The sequence below is a fragment of the Cygnus atratus genome, chromosome 7, assembly GCF_013377495.2.
Source record: "Cygnus atratus isolate AKBS03 ecotype Queensland, Australia chromosome 7, CAtr_DNAZoo_HiC_assembly, whole genome shotgun sequence".
NCBI lineage: Eukaryota > Metazoa > Chordata > Aves > Anseriformes > Anatidae > Cygnus > Cygnus atratus.
In genome coordinates this window covers 16,636,377-16,657,556 of record NC_066368.1, presented here as the reverse complement: position 1 = coordinate 16,657,556, position 21,180 = coordinate 16,636,377, and the positions used below count along the sequence as shown (strand labels likewise).

The 21,180-nt window shown below is 38.4% G+C and overlaps 1 protein-coding gene across 4 annotated transcripts in view; it reads left to right on the top strand.

Moving 5' to 3' along the window:
• Nucleotides 1-9,587, top strand: part of IDE (insulin degrading enzyme) — a 62,824-nt gene extending 53,237 nt beyond the window's left edge. For all 4 annotated transcript variants that reach the window (XM_050712047.1, XM_035541601.2, XM_050712049.1 and 1 more), the window contains exons 21-25: nucleotides 27-299; nucleotides 2,708-2,769; nucleotides 3,561-3,633; nucleotides 5,661-5,728; nucleotides 6,870-9,587. In XM_050712047.1, coding sequence (XP_050568004.1) covers nucleotides 27-299; nucleotides 2,708-2,769; nucleotides 3,561-3,633; nucleotides 5,661-5,728; nucleotides 6,870-6,965 — 572 coding nt within the window. In that variant the 3' untranslated portion in view covers nucleotides 6,966-9,587. The remainder of the gene's footprint in view (nucleotides 1-26; nucleotides 300-2,707; nucleotides 2,770-3,560; nucleotides 3,634-5,660; nucleotides 5,729-6,869) is intronic.
• Nucleotides 9,588-21,180: the final 11,593 nt, after the last annotated feature.

Sequence of the window (21,180 nt, the reverse complement as noted above, 5' to 3'; positions counted from 1 at the left end):
AATTTGTCACTATTTGTTTTTCCAAGGTTACATTGTGTTCAGTGGTCCGCGTCGGGCAAATGGCATACAAGGACTGCGATTTATTATCCAATCTGAAAAGCCACCACACTATTTAGAAAGCAGAGTGGAAGCATTCTTAAAGACTATGGAGAAATGTATAGAAGATATGACAGAAGAGGCCTTCCAAAAACATATCCAAGCTTTAGCAATTCGTCGTCTAGACAAACCAAAGAAGCTGTCTGCAGAATGTGCTAAATATTGGGGAGAAATAATTTCTCAGCAGTATAACTTTGACAGAGGTAAGAAAAATTATAATTCCTTTAAAGCTGGATGCTATAGTCTGGCTATGTTTGTAACTGTTGAATGCGAGTGTATTCATTTGGGAACAGCTTAAACTTTTACACAGCCTGTGTTTAACTTCATACACTTTTTGTGATTTCAGTCCTATAAGTTGCATTTCTTCATTCTGTCCTGAGAAAATACCTCATTTTTGCAGCCCATGGTCTCTCTGCTGTAGGTGCTGTTACTAATAGAGGATAAACCTGTTTCCTGATGTTCCCCGCATGACAGGGGGTGGCGAGTGCTTCATTGCCCTTCTGTCCTTTCCTTTAAGGCCCAGTGAGACATAGAATAGGTCAAGGACTGGAAGTGGTTTGGATGTAAGTGTTGGTGTTGCCTAAGCTTAAATTTTTGTCTGTGGTGTTCAGACAGACGTCTTTATTACATGTGTGCCTAATACTTGACTGAGATGCATTCAAATGCTCTTTGACGTTCCTGTCAGCACAGGCATTACTATGAATACAGTTCCTATTCCCATTGTGCTGTTGTGTTGTGAGAGCGAAAGGAAAACAATGGCAGAGGCAACAGCAGGCATCTTAACTAACACATGACCTGTCTCATCTGAAAGTAGGCCTAATAGAAATGTGAGTTTTTAAATATTTTTTAAGCCATGATGCTTTGAAGATGATAAGCTTGTAGAAGACTGAGATCCAACTTCTGTTATTACTGAAAATGGACAGACAGTTACACTGATAGCATAAAACTGTGCTCCTATGTACTATTGAAGTTTTATTTTCCCCTTATCATCAGTGTTGGAAGATTTAAAATCCAAAATAGTGAGGTATGTAACTAAGATTCTGAGTTAGCTTTTATTTCGTATCGCTAAATAATACCTTTTGAAGCAAAAATAACTTGATTTTTACAATAAAGGTAGGCTCTTTTTTTCCTAAAAGGTAAGGATAAGAGTTTTAAGACTAGTTTTTATTGTGTTCATTGTTTACTTTCTAAAAATAGACTTCTATAAAGAAAGAAAATGTAATACTTAAATATGTTTCAGTTTCCAACTAAAAAAAAAAAAAGGTATAGATTAGCTTTTCATCACATTGTCATGTCTCAACTCTTAAAGCTGTAATTTTCAATCTCCCATGCATAATATGCTACCTACATAAAAATCACTGTGTATCCTTTGATTTTTCTTTTGCTTTACATGCAGAATATCAGCTTTTTGTAGCAAATACTCTTTTTTTTTTTTTTTGTAGAGCTACTGAACTGTTTTAATAATGAAGAATTTTGAATTGTCATCTAGCTTGGTCTTGAAAGTATGAGTGCTATTGACAAGATTTCATGCCTGAGTATAAGGAGTGGTGTGAAAACTTAACACCTCAAGTACTTGTGTCTGATAATAGTTTTTCTCTGCCTTAAGTCTCTCTGTATTTACCATACTTGTATCATTTGCCTCTCTCTATAATTTCTTACTGCTTAGCTGTAGCTGTAGCTTTCATAACTAACTCCCACCAAACTTACTATTTCCCTTGAGTTTCATATCTTTCAATCCCTTCTACCCACTAGTAATTCTATTCCATTAAATTATTCTAATGTGACTAAATTTGTCAAATCAGAAATTCATATTCCAGCCTTAAGAAGTAAAGTGGTTTTTTTTTTCAGGTTTTTACATTTTCGTTATTACTTCTACTGTTTTACATTACACATTTAAAAACTTACTCTCAAACATCATGTGATTTTCCAAACTGTTTTGTTGATTTTTGAATTCCCTCCCTGTGGAACTTCATATGAACTACTTTTAGTTACATATTTGTACTTTTGTACACATTTTTCTTGATCTTCCTGCTAACCCTAAGAAAAGCAAGCATACCTACAATAAAAACATTCATACTTACCAATGATATTACATGATAAGTTTATTGTAATTTAATTTACGTAAGGTGACATAGTTACTGAGACACGCCCCAAATATATGAAAGGTGATTATTCCTTAATGGGTATGATGTAAGCAGTTAGCGTTCCCTACGTTTATGCTAAAATATTTATGCCATCTTTCCTAACTGTGTATAAAGGCTTTCTATAATCAGTCTGCATTAGGAATATGTAACATCAATTTGAAGATGATGTAGGGAAGTAGACATATCTTTTTAGCTACTGAATAGCATACAGTGCAATCAGCATTCTTCAAACGTGCATTTTTTTAGTAAGTCCAATCAAATGGACTTACTAAAGTGTAATTGTCTTCCAGGCTTTCAGTGACACTTTTAGTGGTACAAGTGTTGGCTTGTAAGTTAAGAATGAAAAGCATATCACTTGCAGTCAATTGCAGCATCTGAATTTAAAAGAAAAATACTTCGAATAAGTAGTGTGTTAATAACCAGCTATGATTTGCAGACTTATTCTAATTTTTACTATTGTTGTGCAGATAACATTGAAGTGGCTTATCTAAAGACCTTGACCAAGGATGATATCATACAGTTCTACAAGGTAAGTTAGTCATGTAGTTGAAATGTTATTTGGAAAGAGATGTCTTTGAGAATTGTTTCTCTTTTGTAATCTTTGTTTATCCTTTTCACTAGCCAGGGTCATTCTTACATTATCTTCTATTTGTATTTGAGTTTCAATCTTACTGCTTAAAACTGATTATTTCTTAAATGGCACAGTGAACCCTAACTTTTCTTTTTTTACGTAGTATGGTAGCATGGGTGAAGATACGCGGCAAATAATCTTAGAGAATGGAATTTCAGTGGCTGTTGTTTAATAAGTAATAGCTTGAACAAATATGCATGCTTCGTGTTTGTAGAAATCTATACTTTAAAAAAAAAAAAATCTGCATACCCTAGTGCTCAGTACATGATTATCCATTATTCCAGAGTAAAAGTAACTGGCTAGATTAGTGAGCTAGTCCAAGTGAGTTTAATAATCAGGTTCAGGGTGCTGTACTTCTAGACGGTTGCTAGGGTTTTAGGTTGTATTTCTGATACTATGATAGCTAATAGCTGAATTTCTGTTACTTCTTTTTTTTTTTTGTTTTGCTTTGTTTTTGTTTGGTTGCCTTTCTTTTTTTTTCTGAGTTCCTGAGCAGGACATGAATTCTGTAAACAACTTGATTCTAAAATTATTCAAGGCACTCTGTGCATGACTTTTCATTATATTTTAAGGAACATCTCAAAATTCACCATCATTTGAAAACTTAGAATGTAAATGTTGTCATTTTATAAATACCATCTCTGAGTGATAGTTTCCACACCTGAAAGAATTGATGTTGTTTACTGTAGGTGCTGTTGGCAATAGATGCTCCCAGAAGACACAAGGTATCAGTACATGTCCTTGCAAGGGAAATGGATTCATGTAAGTATTGTGCTGAAAACAGTATTTAATCGATTACTGTTTGAGGAAGTCATAGTTAAAGACAACCTTGTTGTATGAAATAGAAACACAACAGGAGAAATCCAGTTCTGGAGAGTGTATACCTTGCAGAGAATCATAGATTTTCTTCTATAGATTTTCTTCACAGGGGTTCTTCAAATTTTGTAATTGACATTTGTGGCCAAGTTCTTCAGCCATTCTGAAGTATGTTGATACAAACAGTATATAATTAAATAGCACTTCTTTTCAATGCAGAATATTTTAATATAAGTATAAAACTCCATAATACTCCTACTGGGGACAAAACAAAAAATCCTAGAACAAAATTAGGATTTACAGTTATCGGTAGAATGCTTTTTATCAGTAGAATGCTTTCTTTCTTTACAAGCAATGAATGTCCACAACTTACTATTCAAGTACCCTCCAAAAAATCAAAACAAAACAAACAAACAAAAAAACAAGAGAAAAACAGTGGGAACATAAAATGTTATATTTGATATAACTTGAGAATATGTAAGTATAGGTTTTATTTTCAAATAGTCTAGATTAGTTATGCGTTGTAGACTGTCATTCAATTTTAGAATTCAAGGAGAGAAAGGTTAAAAGTGTTTCAAGTTAATAAATAAATAAAAAAAAAAAACTGAGAGGAAGAGCTTAGGTTGTTTTCTGTATATTCTTCACCAGTTTATACTTAAATTCCAGCATGTAACTGGCTGCAAACCAAAGACATTAAAGGTTTGTCTGTAGAACAGAAGGAAGCAGGCTGTGTTCATGTCATGAAACTCCCTCCAGTCTCTGAATGATTTTTGTGATACCATGAAATCATAGTTCTATAGCTAAGGAAGACTTCCTTCGAAGTATCTTTCCAGTTTTCATGGTTAATCATTACTAAATAGAATTGGCTCTAATACTTTGGCTAAAGAATCTAAAGCTTTTAAAAGACAGTAACTATATTGCCAAAAGGTTTAGTATTTGCTTGGAACAGTATCTTCCCAGGCCAAGGGAAGCATGGGAGCAGCCTAACATCTGGTAACTCTTTCAGTGATTATAGTAAGCTATTCTTCCTTCTGTACATGTATTCCTCCACTCCTAAAGCATTTAATCTGGCAAGTGACCTCTTTTCTGCCACGAAAGAGAAATTGGGACTTTGATGGATTTCCTGGAAGTCCAAATGTGCATTCTTGAAAGAAGTGCAACAGCCCAAGGGAGTAACGCACAGGAGGCCAAAAATCTTCCAAAGGAGAACCCTGCATGGAGACAGACACACCATTTCCCCTGACAGTGGAAAACAATTGGAAGAATAGAGCAGAGATCTGGGATTTTAGGGGGAAGTGCTTCCCTCTAAAAGCTCTTCTGGGGAAAGCACTTGAACTCTCAGGGTAAAAGTTAGGGTTGAAACTTGAGTATGGGGATAGTGGAAGGGAAGATTGAGGAATTTAATACCATGTGTTTGTGGGACAGGTGGATTGGATGCAAGAAGTTCGAGGAGGGAGTGGAGTTAGGGCATGCATGGGGACAGACAGGGAAGACTTGGGGTTGTTAAAGAGGGTTTGGTACACACAGTAATCCCCATGCCTTCATAAGTATGTCTTACTGAAATATTCTGTCATTGGAATACCAATGTGCTGTTGTTGCATATACTGCTGGCATTTACAGTATTGCCTGTACTGCTTGCATTCACATAATTTTTACTGAAAGAGTTTTAAGTATTCATTGTTCAGTAGATAAGCAGTTTTTATTTCTGTATTCTCTGTATGTTTAAGCAAAATGGAAAAAAGGCACTGCCTGAGCACGTGTTCTCAAGTCAAGTCCAGATTAATCTGCTTGTATTTTTAAAGACAGTTGTGGACTATAAAAGCAAAATCTTCAGAAAGTCTTATTTAGAGATACCTGTAAATTATTAACTTGTGCTTTTTAATCTATTTCTGTCTTATAAGAGAAAACAGTATGTTATGTAAAAGGTACTGGTTGAACTATGTTCCTAAAATAATTTTGATGATGTTAAATAGGCCCTGTTGTTGGAGAGTTTCCATGCCAAAATGATGTGAACCTGGCACCAGCACCACCGCTACCACAGGTAAAAAGAAACCACACAAAAAAAAAAAAACAGGATGTATTTTAAAAAGTGTAACATTACAGAGTAAGGTTACAGGGAGGAAGTACAAACTTGAAATTTATACTGTAGCAAGTTGATGGGTTAGCTCTTCCACACATGCATCCTCATAATTACAGTTTTTTTTCCTGAAAGTCTGTGCTGTTCTTTGCTCATTCTATTCCATTAAAATGAAAGCTAATAGAAGTAGGTAACTCTACTGAGTATCTACCCTGTGGAATGAAATACAGATTATTATTATTGTTATTATCTGAAAATAGTAGGATGTATCAAGTACCAAGGGAAGGATGAATATGCATCAAAAAATTTATATTCTGTTTAAGAAAAAAAACAAACACACAAAACACACCCAACTATCTGGTCATTTTCTTAAGGGCTGGAATTTTAATCCACATTCCCGTCAGTGTGTACCCTGTAAGTGAAACAATTTGACAAATTCTATCCATATAAGTATTACAGGTTTCATGGTGCTGTTTGTGTGAGTAGATATGATAGCACTGGGCCATTACTGGACTCGAATTTGCTTGAAGAAGGATGGTAATGTTTGTCCCAGTAGGTAATTGTCATTTTGCAATGCAGTAGTAGATCTTATTCAGTGCTTATAAAAGGTGAAATAAGGAAATAATCACCACGGGTGGAAATTTCTATATGAATTAAAAGTGGATATATTTGCCATTATGACTGAAATATTAAAAAGTGACTTTATTGCAGCAACTACAAATAATAGCTCATTGAATTGCTATTGTTTTTATGATCTTAACTGTGACTTTCAACAGAGAGCTGGGATGTTTTTAAGTAGAGGTCATAAATGAAAAGACAAGCTCTGCATTTCCTAAAATACCTGCCATTATTAATAATGCAATTACTGCATTATAGCTATTGTTTTAAATTATCCAGAGTAAATATGAAACCATATATTTCATAAGTAATAACACTTTATTTGGAGAGATCCTGTAATAACGAACCGTAAATCATTAAAATTGCAGAAAAGAGAACAAGAAAGATGTGTGTATATATGTAGCTGTAGAAAATGTTGTGAGGAATTTCTCAGTCTTCTGATTAACGATAATTGAGCAGAATTTTTTTTGCATACGCTTTTTTGCAGCCAAGTGTGATTGAAAATATGACAGAGTTCAAGCGCAGTCTGCCACTCTTTCCCCTGGTGAAACCACATATCAATTTCATGGCTGCAAAACTGTGAAGAACCCCAATGGATGAAGAAATGCAAATGATCAGTACTGACATGGTTTCAGGGGACTTCATGATGAACAAAATTATCAAAGACCATTAGAACAAATGGTTTTGTGCATTATGAAAGTCCCTAATTCCTTCTTGGTTCATTTGACATTAGATGTGTGTTAGGGATAGAGAGTATAGAAAAATCAGTTGTGGTCATGTGTCATTTATATTACAGACAACCTGTTGGAAACCAAAATCAACTGAAACAATAACAATAAAAAAATCTTGTAGATGCAGTATATTTTTGAAATAGAATACCCCTTCAAATTTTCATTTTGGTAAAATAAGCCTCTGGAGCAAACAATTGCTTGAAATACCCTTATTGTTCCTGAAAAACACCATTTAATAGCCCGATAATAATCTTATTGGGGACTGGAGGGGGGTGAGAAGGAGGTTCTTTTTTTGGGATGGGGTCAACAATTTTTCTTAAAAGTAGAGAGTGTCACATTTTTTTGAAGTGATGTGTTGAATGAGACTTTTAAAATTGATCCTTAATGCAACCAACATATTTTCTATTTAATTTTTGTGAAAACTGGTGGGAAAAAAAAAGGGGGGGGGAATTTGACAACACAGTAATAAATAACTGAAGATACGAGCATGATTTTAATCTTTCTATACAAATTTGGGGACATTTTATATTCAAAGTTGTGAAATGCTGGAAACACTTTTATAGTACAACTTACTTTTTTTTAACAAAAGTGTTGTCCTAGTCTCTTGGTACTACTGTCAACATCCTGTTCAGTTCTTTAGTGTTATTCTGAATTGTTTCCATATGGTATATGAAATACTTTGTTGTCATTTTTTTGTTTTCAGTTGCACATAGACTACATGAGTTCTCCAACAGTACGTTTTGCCTTACTTGTTATACTAGGTCTCAGTCCAGCAAAGTACTGCTACTGCAACTAACTTTAAGCATGCATTAATTAGTTCTTGACTCAAGAACAGATGAATATCAAAGATGGGCCCTGTAATGAACCAGATGCGTTGCTTTTATGATACATCTGTGTGGGTCCTTTTTGCCCTTTCAAGAAGGCATTGAAGAGTGCAGTGCTGGCTTAACAGTACAGGGTTAGCAGTACTGCTGCACCACAGTGTGTGGTTCAGGTTACATCACAAAATGTTCCTTCCTACTTTTAAGAAGGCTCTGCAAAACCCAGAAGGATCAAGAATTATGCTGAGATATTGTATATATATCCCATAACTTAGTGAAATGTCAAAACAATACATAGTGTCTAATCTTCACCAAGTCTACTGAATTGCAGAGTGGTCTTCCACTTGAGACAGTGTATCAGGATAAACTCCCTAAATAGAAAAATATAAGAGAGCATCTTACTAAGTTCTCTTACATGTTTAATGCATAAAATTGATTGTAACTATTCAGACGGGATAGAGTATGCAAAGCACTGAAGATAGAAAATCTGCTCATATAAGCCCTTGCTGTTGGGTGTTACTGAGAGTTGCTTCCTATTAGAAGAACCTAAAACTAAGGCACTGATGTGAAATGTATGTTGTGTATGTATGCATCAGAATCCTGGTGCGTTCAGTAGGGGTGTTCTTGTCACCGAGTCAGTGTTCGTATTAACGCTGACTCTGGAGGCAGTTACATGCATGCTTGCCAGGATAAAGGCTTCAAGTTGTGTTTGAGTCTGCATTAACTGAGTAAATGCAGTGTATTTAAGTTGTTTTAAAGGTTGACAGGACATATTTCAACATCCTTTTAATAAATCTGATCATAGTTTGTGATGTAACCTGTTGCCAGGAATGTCCACTAGCAAGCATTTTCTGTAGCCTGAGGGGGAAAAAAATTAAACATGGTATCAGCAAAAATAGTACAGGTGTCTTTGTTCACCGTGTTTTTCATGGCTCCTTCATGTAAAATGGACTTTTTAACCCTCTTGCATTTTGCTTTTGTTTATAGTTTTCTCTTAGTAAAAATATTTGTATTATATATATTAAAAGTTTTGACAACGTATTATAAAAAAAAATATATTTTGGGATTTAGTGCTATTTAAACAGACCGCTCTTACGGTGAATAAAATCAAATTGCTTCTATCGAGTGTAAAAAAAATAAAGTAAAATATATATATATTCATGGAAGTACTATGAACTCTAATTTTAACAAATTCTATAAATAAATTGGAATGGTAGTGTATTTATCACAAACAACAAATCATGTTTTTCAGAGGAAAAAAACGTAAAATTGTAAAGTTCTGTGACTGGATGTGAAAACACATGTAGTTTTCCAACAACTTTTAATAGCTTTTAAGTGTTCTCCAGCATTTTACAGTTTCTGAGTTTGATATAGCAGTAAATTTTGATAAACTCAGGCATACTAATGGGTTCATTTTAATGGATCCAAAGCTGCAGTGTCTACAAGCAATAAAAAACTACCTAGAATACACTGTAATTCAATTTTAGTGCTTGTTAATTAGTTTATGTAAGAAACCATAAGTTATTATTACATAACTGTAATTTTTGCAAGTGCTATTTTAAGCAGTTGATGTGGAATTGGGTGCATGTGACACAGCCAGTATGACAGAGTTCTAGCGTTATTCTGTTTACAATAAACAATCTGAATTTAATGTTTGGAGTTATTAATTTGTTTCATTTTAATATATTGTTTTCATACTGGTAATGTTACATCTGTCAGTCTTGCATGTGTTTTTTACTATATATTAATCGTGATTTTCTGTGATGCAGTTCTTGGACTGGTTAGGCAGAATAGCATTGGTGGAGAAGTGTTCCCATTCGCTTCCAGGGAGTTTCAAGGGACTTCCCATGTGTCATCCCACAGCATTTAGGAAGATCACCTATGCTGCTCTCTGAGTGTATTAAAATTTTATAATATGAAGGTAGAAATATTTGCGCAAGACAGGATTTTAATAATCAGATTTGAAATTGTAAGTTCAGAGCATTGCTGCAGCCAGACTTAATTTTGGCTGGTGCAGCTTTACACTAGTGTTGCTTTTGAGAAATTACCCTCCCTGATCACTTTGTTCTATACATACCACAGGATTACTTTCAGAAAGCTTAGAAATAAGTGTGATTGTTAGAACAGTAAATAATCTGAATTCTGACAGCATAAAGATACAGGTCAGCATGCCCTTCTGCTGTTCTGATTGGGCTACTTAAAGTAATGTCTGATAACGAGCAGGGTAAAGAGGTTTTCTTCTCGGCCTTGGGAAGAGTGGTTGGCAATCTCAGCAGAGGAATAAAATGCCTTCAGCCCATCCAGAAAATTCCTAGACCCCAATATTAGGATTCTCTTACTCCACTCTTATTGTTAGGAATTGGTACAAATCTTGAACCATGGGCTCTTTTATCTTTTCAAAAACTAAAAAACAACAAAAGAGCTGTCCAAATATACTTAGACTATCACTTTTAGCTATAATAAATAATTTTTTCAGACTGTTGTTTAAGTGGGTGGGCATGAAGAGCCCATATTGATGATGTGTTCGTTATATCATTCAAGAGTGTAATCATAATGTATGGAGAAAACATTGCATACCTTTTAAACTTCATTTATTATTTTCTAGCTCTTGTTTTAACACAAGATCAGCAGAGTTCTAGCCTATCTTCTCCCTAATGTATAACTGGTTAGTATGCTTTTGCTGTAGCTCCACTGTAAAGTAAAAAATCCTTATCTTCTATGTCTTTATTCATATGCTTTTCCATATTTTTTCAGTAGTTGACCACTGAACTGATATGGTCGACTAAAATGACGCTTAGATCCTTTCCTTGAGCTGATGGCTAATTTGATATTCAAATTCAACTCTGAAATACTTTATTTCGAAGTCTTTTTCTTCTGATTTTCATTTTTTTTTTTAATATTATTGCTGCATGCTACACAATACAGGCCACCTCTGTACTATTTTCAAGGGAGAAGAGCTCAGAGACTCAGGCACCTTTCTTACCTTTCACGTAATTTAAAAAGAAGCCTCGCCTATGTAGATTCTGCTGAAACATTTGAGAGTCTACTTACTATTCAAAAAATTTAAGTTGTAGTGTAGTGCTGTTGGTGGAGTATAATGTCAATAGGATCTGAAACCCGAATTGTGCATCAAAAGAAGCAAGAGTGTTTAAGGCCAAGAGACCCAGTGGAATGGGAATCGTTATAATTAAACCGACTTAATTGAGCACAAGCATCTAAACAGAGTTTAAGGTTTAAAATGTTTACGGCTGCTTAAATTAATACTTCTAAGCCACCCTAATGCCGTTAATTGTTACTACAATTGAAACGTTATGGGATGTAGGCACCACCATGCTGTGCATTTGCTGCTGTCAACTTTTAGGACTCCCTCTTTTATGATGCAATGCAAAATTCTGAATTGGATTTTTGGACTGTTGATGCAATGCATGGGGAGAGATGCACGCCTCTAGGTGGACCTCAGGTTACTGTTGCCTTGAGCAAGGACATGACCAGGCTAATTAGGGGGAAACTCCTGTGGGAGAGATCCAAGTTCAAATGCTGCACCACCTTATTGTGTGTTAGACATGCTTCCTTCTGCTTCAGATTTCCATTGCAGCTTTTCACTGCCTGCTCGGCTTCTCTTTCAAGAAGGGGAGCAAGGAAATTCTCTAGTGGCCGCCACTGTATGTAATGTAGTACATTACAAATAAGTAAACTTTTTGCTGGAGCAGCAGCTGGAGCTCAGGCCTTCCACCCCTCCTCTTTACCTGTACACAGAAGTGGGCATCCCGTGGTACCTGTGGGCTCACGCATGTGCATATTCTCTCTCTGCAAAATTAGAACTGTTTCAACAGAAGGGAATAAGGGGGTCCCCAGCCTGCACTAGTCTCCTAGGAAGTGAGAAAAATTGACATCGCTAAGGCTGAGTCGTCTCAGGGCATGTGCAAAAATGGTATTCTGGGAAATCTGAGACAGAAAATTTGGGCGTGTGCAGATGTTAATGACACCTCAGTGTGGGCATTGAAGATGTAAATGTTGAGTGTGATGCCTTTTAGTGGACACAGCTCATGAAAGCGTGCTGTATAGCTATTAAAGTGATGCATTTGGCAAGACAGTGTTGGAGCTGATTTAAAACACCAGAAACATATAAGCAGTAGTGCTCAAAAATGGCTCACTTGATATTTCCAGACTTTCCAAATTGCTCTGGAATGAAGTAATTCTAGCAGGACAGGTTTCGACCCAAGGGCTGAGCACCAGCATTTGACAGGTTTTGATTTGTGCACTTGTGTAAAAGCAAGGGAGGTTCATGGTAGGTTAGTTAGTGCCTGTCAGTGCCCTGGAGCCAGTAAGCTGTCAAACAGTTCAGTGTTTTCCCTTCTCTTATCGTTTTGTCATTCCAGTAACTTTAAGCTTGTTAGTATTTGTGTTCCTAGCCTTCTGCAGTACTGGAAAGAAGGCATTTCTTATGAATGCTTACTGTGAAAGTTCTGTGTTTCAACTGAGATACCACTATCATTCACTGGTACCTATCTGGTAAGGGTGAAACTTCAGGAATCTGAAAACATCGCTGTAGATGATTCCCCATTTCACAGATTTAACTAATATTTCCAGATGAAGTTGTCTGCAGCATTAAATGTATTTTAGAAACACAGGAATCTGTATTTATAACTGGATCCAGCATCTCCACAAGCTGATTGTTTAGTTCTAATACTCCTTGTGTCATCTTCAAAGGCAGAGAGATCTGCTGTTCATCGTGCTTTGTCAGGTCTCTGACCAGGGTGAGTTGACCAGATTATTCCCACTGTCATACCAGCCAAAAGTGTCATCAGTGTCCCTTTAGCACTGGCATCCACTAGGTGTGGGCTGCATGCGTGTTCTAGGATATTTTTTCATTATTAGAATGCATCTTCTAATCATGGCAAGCTTTATCCATAAGATGATACAAAGCTGGCATCTGCAGGATGTCTCCGCCTGGAGAGCCATGCTGGCCTGCTATTCAAGTTCAGCAAAGTGGGAGATTTAACCAAGTCAAACTATTTCAGAAATAAATTGAAAACAGGTGCTACTCAACCACAACAGGAGACTGATCTGCTGTTGTATGCACAACATGATTTTAGTACTGTGAGCAATCTAATAAAAATGTACCTTATATGCAGCCTTTTCCTGGAAGTAGGCATAACTGAGTGGAATACTTTGTGTAACTCAAAGAATGCATATACAAAGGTTGCTTGTAGTTTTGATTTTCCACTTGAATTTAAATGTCAATAATCATTAGTTTGAAGATGTTATGAATGTTAAAATATGAAAGATTGTATTAAGCTCAGTGTATACAAAATGTAAGAGTGAGCTTGGGTGCTTTCCCGCACTGTGAGCCACTTAATAAAAATAATGTTGAAATGGAAGATATCGCATATAAGTTGAAAGCAGCTAGTTGCATGCCATTTTGCTCTTCGTGTCTAATAGTCATGTCTATCTGTTATGTCACTGTGTGTAATTATAAATTCATGTAAAAAGGAGTTGTGCTATGTCTGTGAACTACCAATGCACAAGTGTGGCACTGTATAGCTAATAATTTTTATTTGGCTTTTTAAATGTTGAGTTGAATAATTAAGAGTCAATGCAGGACCTTTTTTCAGGACAACTTGCAGTGTCTGAACAGCTTAAGTTTCTTTGAGCTTTGAAAGCAGCAGAATAATAATAAGTATCAGAATCTCTGATTAACTTTATTAACTCTACATTCTCTACTAAACAGACAAGACAAACAACAAAAAAATGGGAGGGGAGGGCAGTTCAGTTGACTTGGAGATTAGAGATTAAACCCAAAATAAATATTCAAGCTGATCTGACAACTGAGGTAAATGCGATGCCCTGTAGCATGTTTAAGAGTCCTAAATTATAAAATATATATATTTTACAATGGCTCTGGCATATACTCTGATTAGCCATTTAAAGTAGTCTTAAATACTGTTGGGAAAGCTTAACTGTCCTTGAATTCTTTTTGACATTCAGTTTTTTCTTTAATTTGAGATCTAGATTACCAGTCTTGTATAGAAAGGGCATTAAACAGTCCTTAATTTCATACTTTAATTTAGCAATGAAGTTACAGAGCTCTTTTGTGACAGATCAGTTAAAAGATGCCAGAGGAGCTGCCCTGCTATTCCCCAGGAAGATGTACACCATGGCGATAAATTTAAATCCCAAGATAACGTTTATTTAAATTTGTTAAAATCTATATTAGTTACATTTGGAGTGTTGCTATTCCAACACTTCTTCTTAAGCTAAAGTAAATAATATGCTGTGTTAAAAGATTTAATATATCTGATAGTCCAGTAGCTCAGGAAGAGATAATTGTTCAAAAAATGAACTGTAACATAAAATCAAAACTGGGTGTAGATTTATATTCATGATTAAGACTGTAAGTGATAGTGCAGTCAGTATGCTTAAAATGTCTTGCATATTCTGTTGGTAATTTCTGGTTCATTGAACGTGCTGAGATGCCCTCATATACAATACCAGAAATGTACTGGCACCAATGTGCACAGTTCTGACAGACTGGGATTGTGGGAGAGAGATTGCACAATTTGGAGAGACATAATGAGAATGAATAGCACTGCAGTATCCACAGGCCATCAGCAACTCTTTGATATAAAAAGAGCTGCATTTGTAATGTTTTTTCTTGGTTCTGAAAGCAGGTGAATGGCAGAAGGTATCAGGATGGAGAATGGTCCCATCTTTGTTGGCCCTTTGCAATCTTAGATGCATCTGGCAGACATTAAAGTTCTGTTCTTGAGCAGCAGCTGCATCAAAGCAAGTCTTCTTAGTCCACAGGTTGTTCATTTTGTTTGACTTAACGTTAAATGTTACTACCTTTTGCTTGTTAGAAAGGAAGTTCAATTATATCTCACGTTTTACAGTATGTATAATGCGCTAATAAGTGCCATTTCCAACCAGATACCAGTGCCCTCAGATAAAAGGTATATGTGTATGTATTTGAAAATTACATGTCACATCTAGTCGCTAATCTTTGGGCTGAACAAACAAAGTAATGTCTTGTTTTATTTATGGTCAGACGATGAAAGATCATAATTTTTAGTTTTTGGTTCCTTGCTGAGTCTTTAGAATTGGCACTTACCAAAATATATTTAGCCTGGAAAGCAAAGTAGAAGTGATATAATTGACAGTAAATATTGAACTCCATAGTGCCATCTTTACAGTAATTAAGAGCAGGATTGTATGTTTAATTTGCAGAGGAGTGTTCAGATTCATGATATAGTCATTGCCTATTAAATAATTACTTCCTACTGTTTGGCCAGGTTGGGGATAAAGGAAGACCAGGAGAGGAAAAATTCATTTTTTAAGTTTTAACTGTTTCAAAGTTTAAAGAAAATTTGCTATGCAAGAAAAGAAATCAAATTTCATAGCTTAATTTATAGAAAGTGTCGAGGGTTTTAAACAGCTACCTTGTATTTCCAATGTGAAGTTTAATTTTCATTGCTTGGAAAAGAGTGTGTAGTTCTGAATACAAATATCAGTGTAAAAAGATTCACCGTGAAACAAGGAGCTTTTGTGGTATCTTTTCTTCACACTGTAATTGAAATTCTTGGTGCTATATGATACAACATTTGCTGTTACTCCCTATAATAATGTGAAGAGTTGTTCATCTCATCTTTATGCATGAAAACAATTCTCTTCATTTGGATGAGGAAAATCATATTTGTTTGACTCTTAGGGATAAAAACATAGAGAACTTCAAATGCTTAATCTGAAAAAAATAAATTACTTTTAAATCACAAAAATTGTCCAGATGTGTTTTTATGAGTAGCAAGACTGCATGAAATCTTCACAAGTTTAGCATCTTGTTTTGTGTTGTCCTAAACTGATTGCTTTTGTCTTATCTGTCCTAACATTCAACTACATAAGCAATTAGTTTCATTAAAATTTAAAATATTAAATAAAAATACTGTTTGTCAAAATGTATTGTTACATGCAGCTACTACAGCTTTTCATGAAAATATTTCACTTTATTTCTGATTCGGCACTCAAGGTGGGTTTATGGCTGGGATTTTGTTTTTAGACTACCTCAGTGGAATATAGTGAGGTGCAGTGGATGAAGTGGCAGCTTCCATTTTGAGGCTTCAGCTTCTCTGTGTGGGGTCAGGGGCATATTTTATGTAGAACCCTCAGGAGTAAGAAAATTTGAATCACTGAATAGACGACATAATTTGTAGAAAAGAAAATAACTGTATGCTGATAATAGCTTCTCCTGTTTAGTCTTTTCTTGGAGCCTTTAAGCCAGCATTTGGTGCACACCTTGTCACTTTAGTTAATCCAAGCACTGCTTTTTGTAAGGTTCACTGGAAGCAGATCCGCTGTCGCAGATAGATTTTTACATGTACAAGGTGCAGTTTTTAAAGCAGAACATTATGCCCACGTACGGGTGCACAGGTTGAAAAAAGCCCCGGCGGCTCGGGAATGCTGCGGAAGCCGAGGGAAGGGCTGGGCCAGGGGAGCTCCGGCAGGAACAGCGGCGCTGGCCGGGCTGGTGCCAGGCAGGGCCGGCCCCGGGCTCCCGCCTCACCGCCGCCCTCCCGCGGAGGGGCCCAGGCCGGCGGCGCCGCCTCAGGCACCACCTCAGGCCCCGCAGCGACGGCCGCGGCCGCGGTGAGGCGCTGCCGAGAGCGACAACCCGCGAGGAGCTCCGTGAGTCGGGGAGCGGGGTGCGGCCGGCAGCGGAGGGGGCTCGCTGAGGGAAGGCTGATGGGGAAATGGCGGGCGGGGGGCCGGGGGCTGGCGCCCGCCCTGCGGCCGCGAGGCGAGATGGCGGCGGAAGATGCCGTGGTCTCGCTTTCCTCGCACCGTCGCTGCCCTCCTTTCTGAGGGAAACGGTGAGGTACCCGGCGCTGTCACAGGGGAGCCCGTGAAAACAGCCGTCATTCTGCCCTGGGAGCGAGTCTCCAAGAGAGTGGGGTGCGGGGGGTCTGTGGGAGAGGGTGCGTGGTCACGTAAGGCACGGATCCATGCCCAAAGAGAGTTGTTAGGCTGCCAAATTCTGGTGGGTTTGACGTAACGGGGCTCTTAGCGATACACTGCTCATGGATGGGTGTCAGGGTGTAATTGCCAAGTGTTCAAGCACCAAAAAAAAAAAAAAAGAAACTGAAAGAAAGCGGAGTGCAGCTTCCCTGCCGTGCTCCTTTGCTGATTGGCACCTGTGTTATCTCATGAGCAGGAGCCATGAGGTCCGTCACATGCCGTGCGTGTGCCCATGCGATAAGCCCCTATCAGTGGCATTTGCAGGTGCTGAGGAGCTGCAGCACGCGCTGTGCTCCAGCCTCACTGTGACAGGCCTCCCTGTCCCCTTCCCAACCATCTCTTCTGTTTCTGGCTCCCCATCCTTCTGTCTGTCTGCCCTGGCCATTCTCAGTCCTCACCTCCTCACCCATTTGTCACCAGCCTCCTTCACCTGCCTGTGATCCCCTGCTCCCTGCTCCAGCCCTTCTGTGGCTCGTGGGCGCTGTGGCACAGATTAATGCCCACAATCGCACTCCTACCCAGTTTTCTCAGCCACCACTCACTCCCCAACCAGGCTCCTTGTCCTTCATCCACTACATGTGCTGCTGAATCTACCTTTTATCTTGTGCCTTTGAATAAGACAGGCAAAGCAGGGGAATCTTTCTGCTTTCAGGTCCAGCTACACAAGACTGCAAATAGAGTATAAGGTGCCAAGAAAAGAATCATTTCTTCTCTTAATGTGCCCTTTACAGAAAAATAAAAAAAATAAAAACCAACCAAACAAAAACAAAACAAAAAACCTCGGGACATTCCAGCTCAGTTTCAGCAATCCGAAGCAGATTCAAACTTCAAATTTTCAAGGAATTTGGGTACAATTTCATACAACTCACAAAAGCCAGCACCTCAGCCACCAACCTGAAGTCCTCCCTACCACCTAGTTTTCAATTTGGTGCTTCAAACTTTGAGACTGTCAGAGACCTGCTGCAATTCCTCATTAAGCAACTAAACCATCACAGAAAAAATCTTCCATAGTTATTCACCACAGGCCACACAGCGTGCCAGCATGGTGTTTAAAGTTTGACAAGCATCTTAGCAATTAGAAACATGGTCTTATTAAAGGAAATGTCAGGCAAGCTGGTGGTGGTGGCAGCCTCCTTGTGTTGGGTGGGAGTGGAGGAGGAGGAGGAACGTTTCCTCGCAGAGTTCTGTAACGTAAGGCTGACTTAACCCTGAACAGAAAGGATCCTGCACAGTCACCTGCCAAAAGCCTGTGCTACTCAGTGCCTCTTGCATCTAGCCTTCCTAGTCTGCGGAAACAGTGTGTTTGTGCCTCCAATGCCTAGCTATACCCCTGTTGCCTGTGGGGCTACGTGCAGGCAGATGAATGCTGGGGAAAGAGAGGGGCAGTATGAGCAAGCCTTCACCGCGGAGCACAAGAGGAAAAACTGCCTTGGCAGTAATATGTAACTCTCATTAGCTGCATACTTTGCACCATGAATGAAGAACAGAATTACACAGCAGTACGTGAATGTCTGCCCTTTTGTCTTTGTCTGCCATGCAGTGGGAGCTTCCTTTTCCCAAGTCACACTCACCGCCGGGTGTGTGCCCCTGGGCTGCACCTGGCTCCAGTGGCCCTCTAATACATCTGCCTGGAGGAGATGCCTGGTTTGCACAGGGCAAAGATAACCTGCTTATACAGTTGTTGGTAATTCTGTCACAGAGAGCAAAAGCTCATATGACCGGTTTAACTTAAAGGCAATGTGGTAGAAGGAGATAGAAAATGGAGAAGGGATTTGGAATCAGCTGATTTGTATTTAAGGGCTTTATTCTGCTTGCTCTCTATTTCTAAAAATACGTTTTTTTTCTGGTTTGGAGAAATAAGATATAAATGGTACACTGGCAAGAAGTGCATAAAATCTGACAGATGAATAAACTGTACTCTTCAAGCTGTAAGCCTGAAAAGAACACTGCAGAGATAATGCATGTTCTTGGCTTGAGAGAAGTCCTGTGCATTAGAAACGTACCCCTCTGAAGACTGATCTGAACTTTTGAGCTTTCAATTGAGTAACTGCCGTGAGATTTGAAATATTTTGAATTATTTAAATTTCCATTCACCGCATTAGAATAACATTGCAGTTGGTGATTTAAAATGTTGTTGAATTAATTATGACATTTTGTTAAGTTCCCTTTTGTCTTCCCTTTGTCAGTTTTTTTATTTCAAAGGCATCAGCTAATGCAGAAAGCGTATCACCCCAATACAGAGGGGAGATGAGTCAGAGTTTGACTGGCCCTAGACCTACTTATGCCTATTAACCACCGTGATGTTCCTTGCATATCAAAGAGCAAGACTAGGAAAGCTAAGCTTCCTTTCTAAGTTCTGTTCTTCTGACCCTCTCTGTCAGATTCACATACACACAGCTGTAATAAATTATCTAAATCAAGCAAGAGAGGCAAAGCTGAATTATTGTAGACAAATGAGGGCGAGCCTGAAGGTGAGCTTTATGAGCTGGCTGCCTTGAAGGGGGCAGGAACATGTCTCCACGCTCCTTCGCAGCCACCTGCCTCACGCTGTCGGGCTACCAGCAGGAGCTGGGCCAGGGAACTGGAACCCCCACAGCCAGGGCAGGCAGCGCCAGCCGCTCCATAGCTTGCTCAAAGCCATGGGCTTGGCCTAAGGAGACTCAACAGCAAGTCCGATCTTAGTGTTACACATGGTACGATGGATGAACCTGTCGTTCAGCATGTTTCCTCATCCACTTTTAATTTCAGCCTTGTAAATCTGAAGTCTCCTTATATGTTGATAATAGCAGTTAGTTAAATAAGAGCGATGTTTGAATAACGGCGTTAGCCCTGCATTTACACCCCATGGCTGATTTAGAAATGTCTGAGTGAAATCTGTACCCGGACAGCTGCTTCTGAAGCCAGACTACAGGGCTACTGGAGTTGGGGTGCAGACAGACTGTGCTCCTCCTGCCAGACACACACGGGCCACAAGCAAATGGTGCCAGCAGCCCCTGCCCCTTCCAGCAGGACCCACCGCTTGAGCTCAGGCGCAGCATTTTCTGGTCAAAGCTGTTTCAAATATTGGTGCCTCGGACCACAGGCAATATAAAAGCCTATGAGCTGTCTCATCTCCAAAAAGCAAACCAAACATGCTGCCCATATTAAAAGAAGGAAGGTCTGCAGCCATGACTTTGAGAATATATGATGGGAAAGGAAATTACACCCTTTCAGATGGTAGGCCTGTCAAAGCCCTTTAGGTTGCTGCATGTTGGTCTGTAACGTTTCAAATTTCAGATGAAGGCAACTTCCTCCCTTGCCTGCATCTTATAGCTTATTTTTGTGTCATCCCTCCAATTTTACTTTTCTCTGGCATACCCTATAGCAAGCTATATGTAGGAATAGAGTACCTGTCAGCTTGGAAAAGGTACACAGTTCCTTCTGTATACAACGTGGGTTAGAAGGTTGCTGGCCCAAAATTGATAGTGGTACACCTATACATGAAACAAGAAAAGATAGGTGTGTGCCTTCCAGTTTCTTTCCATCCCCTATTCTTGTAGTGAAGTCAAATTTCAGGATTTTGTATTCACTTTCTGTTTTAGGCATGACGTATGCTAACATCACCAATACACTAAGCAGATGTTCTTTTTTTACTTGGACTTTCAATGTGAAATGTTGTAATTGATGATTAACTTAACTTTAGATTATGAGAAAATTATTGTTCCAGTGTAAATCCCTCAGAGGCATTGGTTTTCATTTAAAAGGGCAAGAGCATTTGTTTGTTACTGCATTCTTGTCTGCACTTTACTGCATTGAACTGAATTTATTTCTAAATGGATCGGACAAATGGTTCTTGCATATTTTCATATATCCTTTTATATGCTTTTCATTAACTTGAAACATCTTTTAATGAGAGAGAGCAAATCATAGGCTAAACAGTAATTATCTCCTACAAATCTCCTGGCCTTGACAGAATCAGGCATGTTTACAGTTTATTCAGCAGTGTTTGGTGGCAACCACTTCATGGTAAAACAGAATGCCAGTTTTATGAGGTACTGTCCAAAGATAAGCAGTTATTTAGACAGGACTCCCAAGAGCACGATATGAAAGTTTTAAACAAAAAGAGAAGAGAGTTTATATTTTGGGCTTAGAAAAAAGGCTAAGGCTGCAACTGAGCACGACAGCAAACCTCTTCTGAAAAAATCAGTGCGTGCTCACCACCTTGATGCTAGCAGGCAGCTCCAGAAAAATCTCAGCT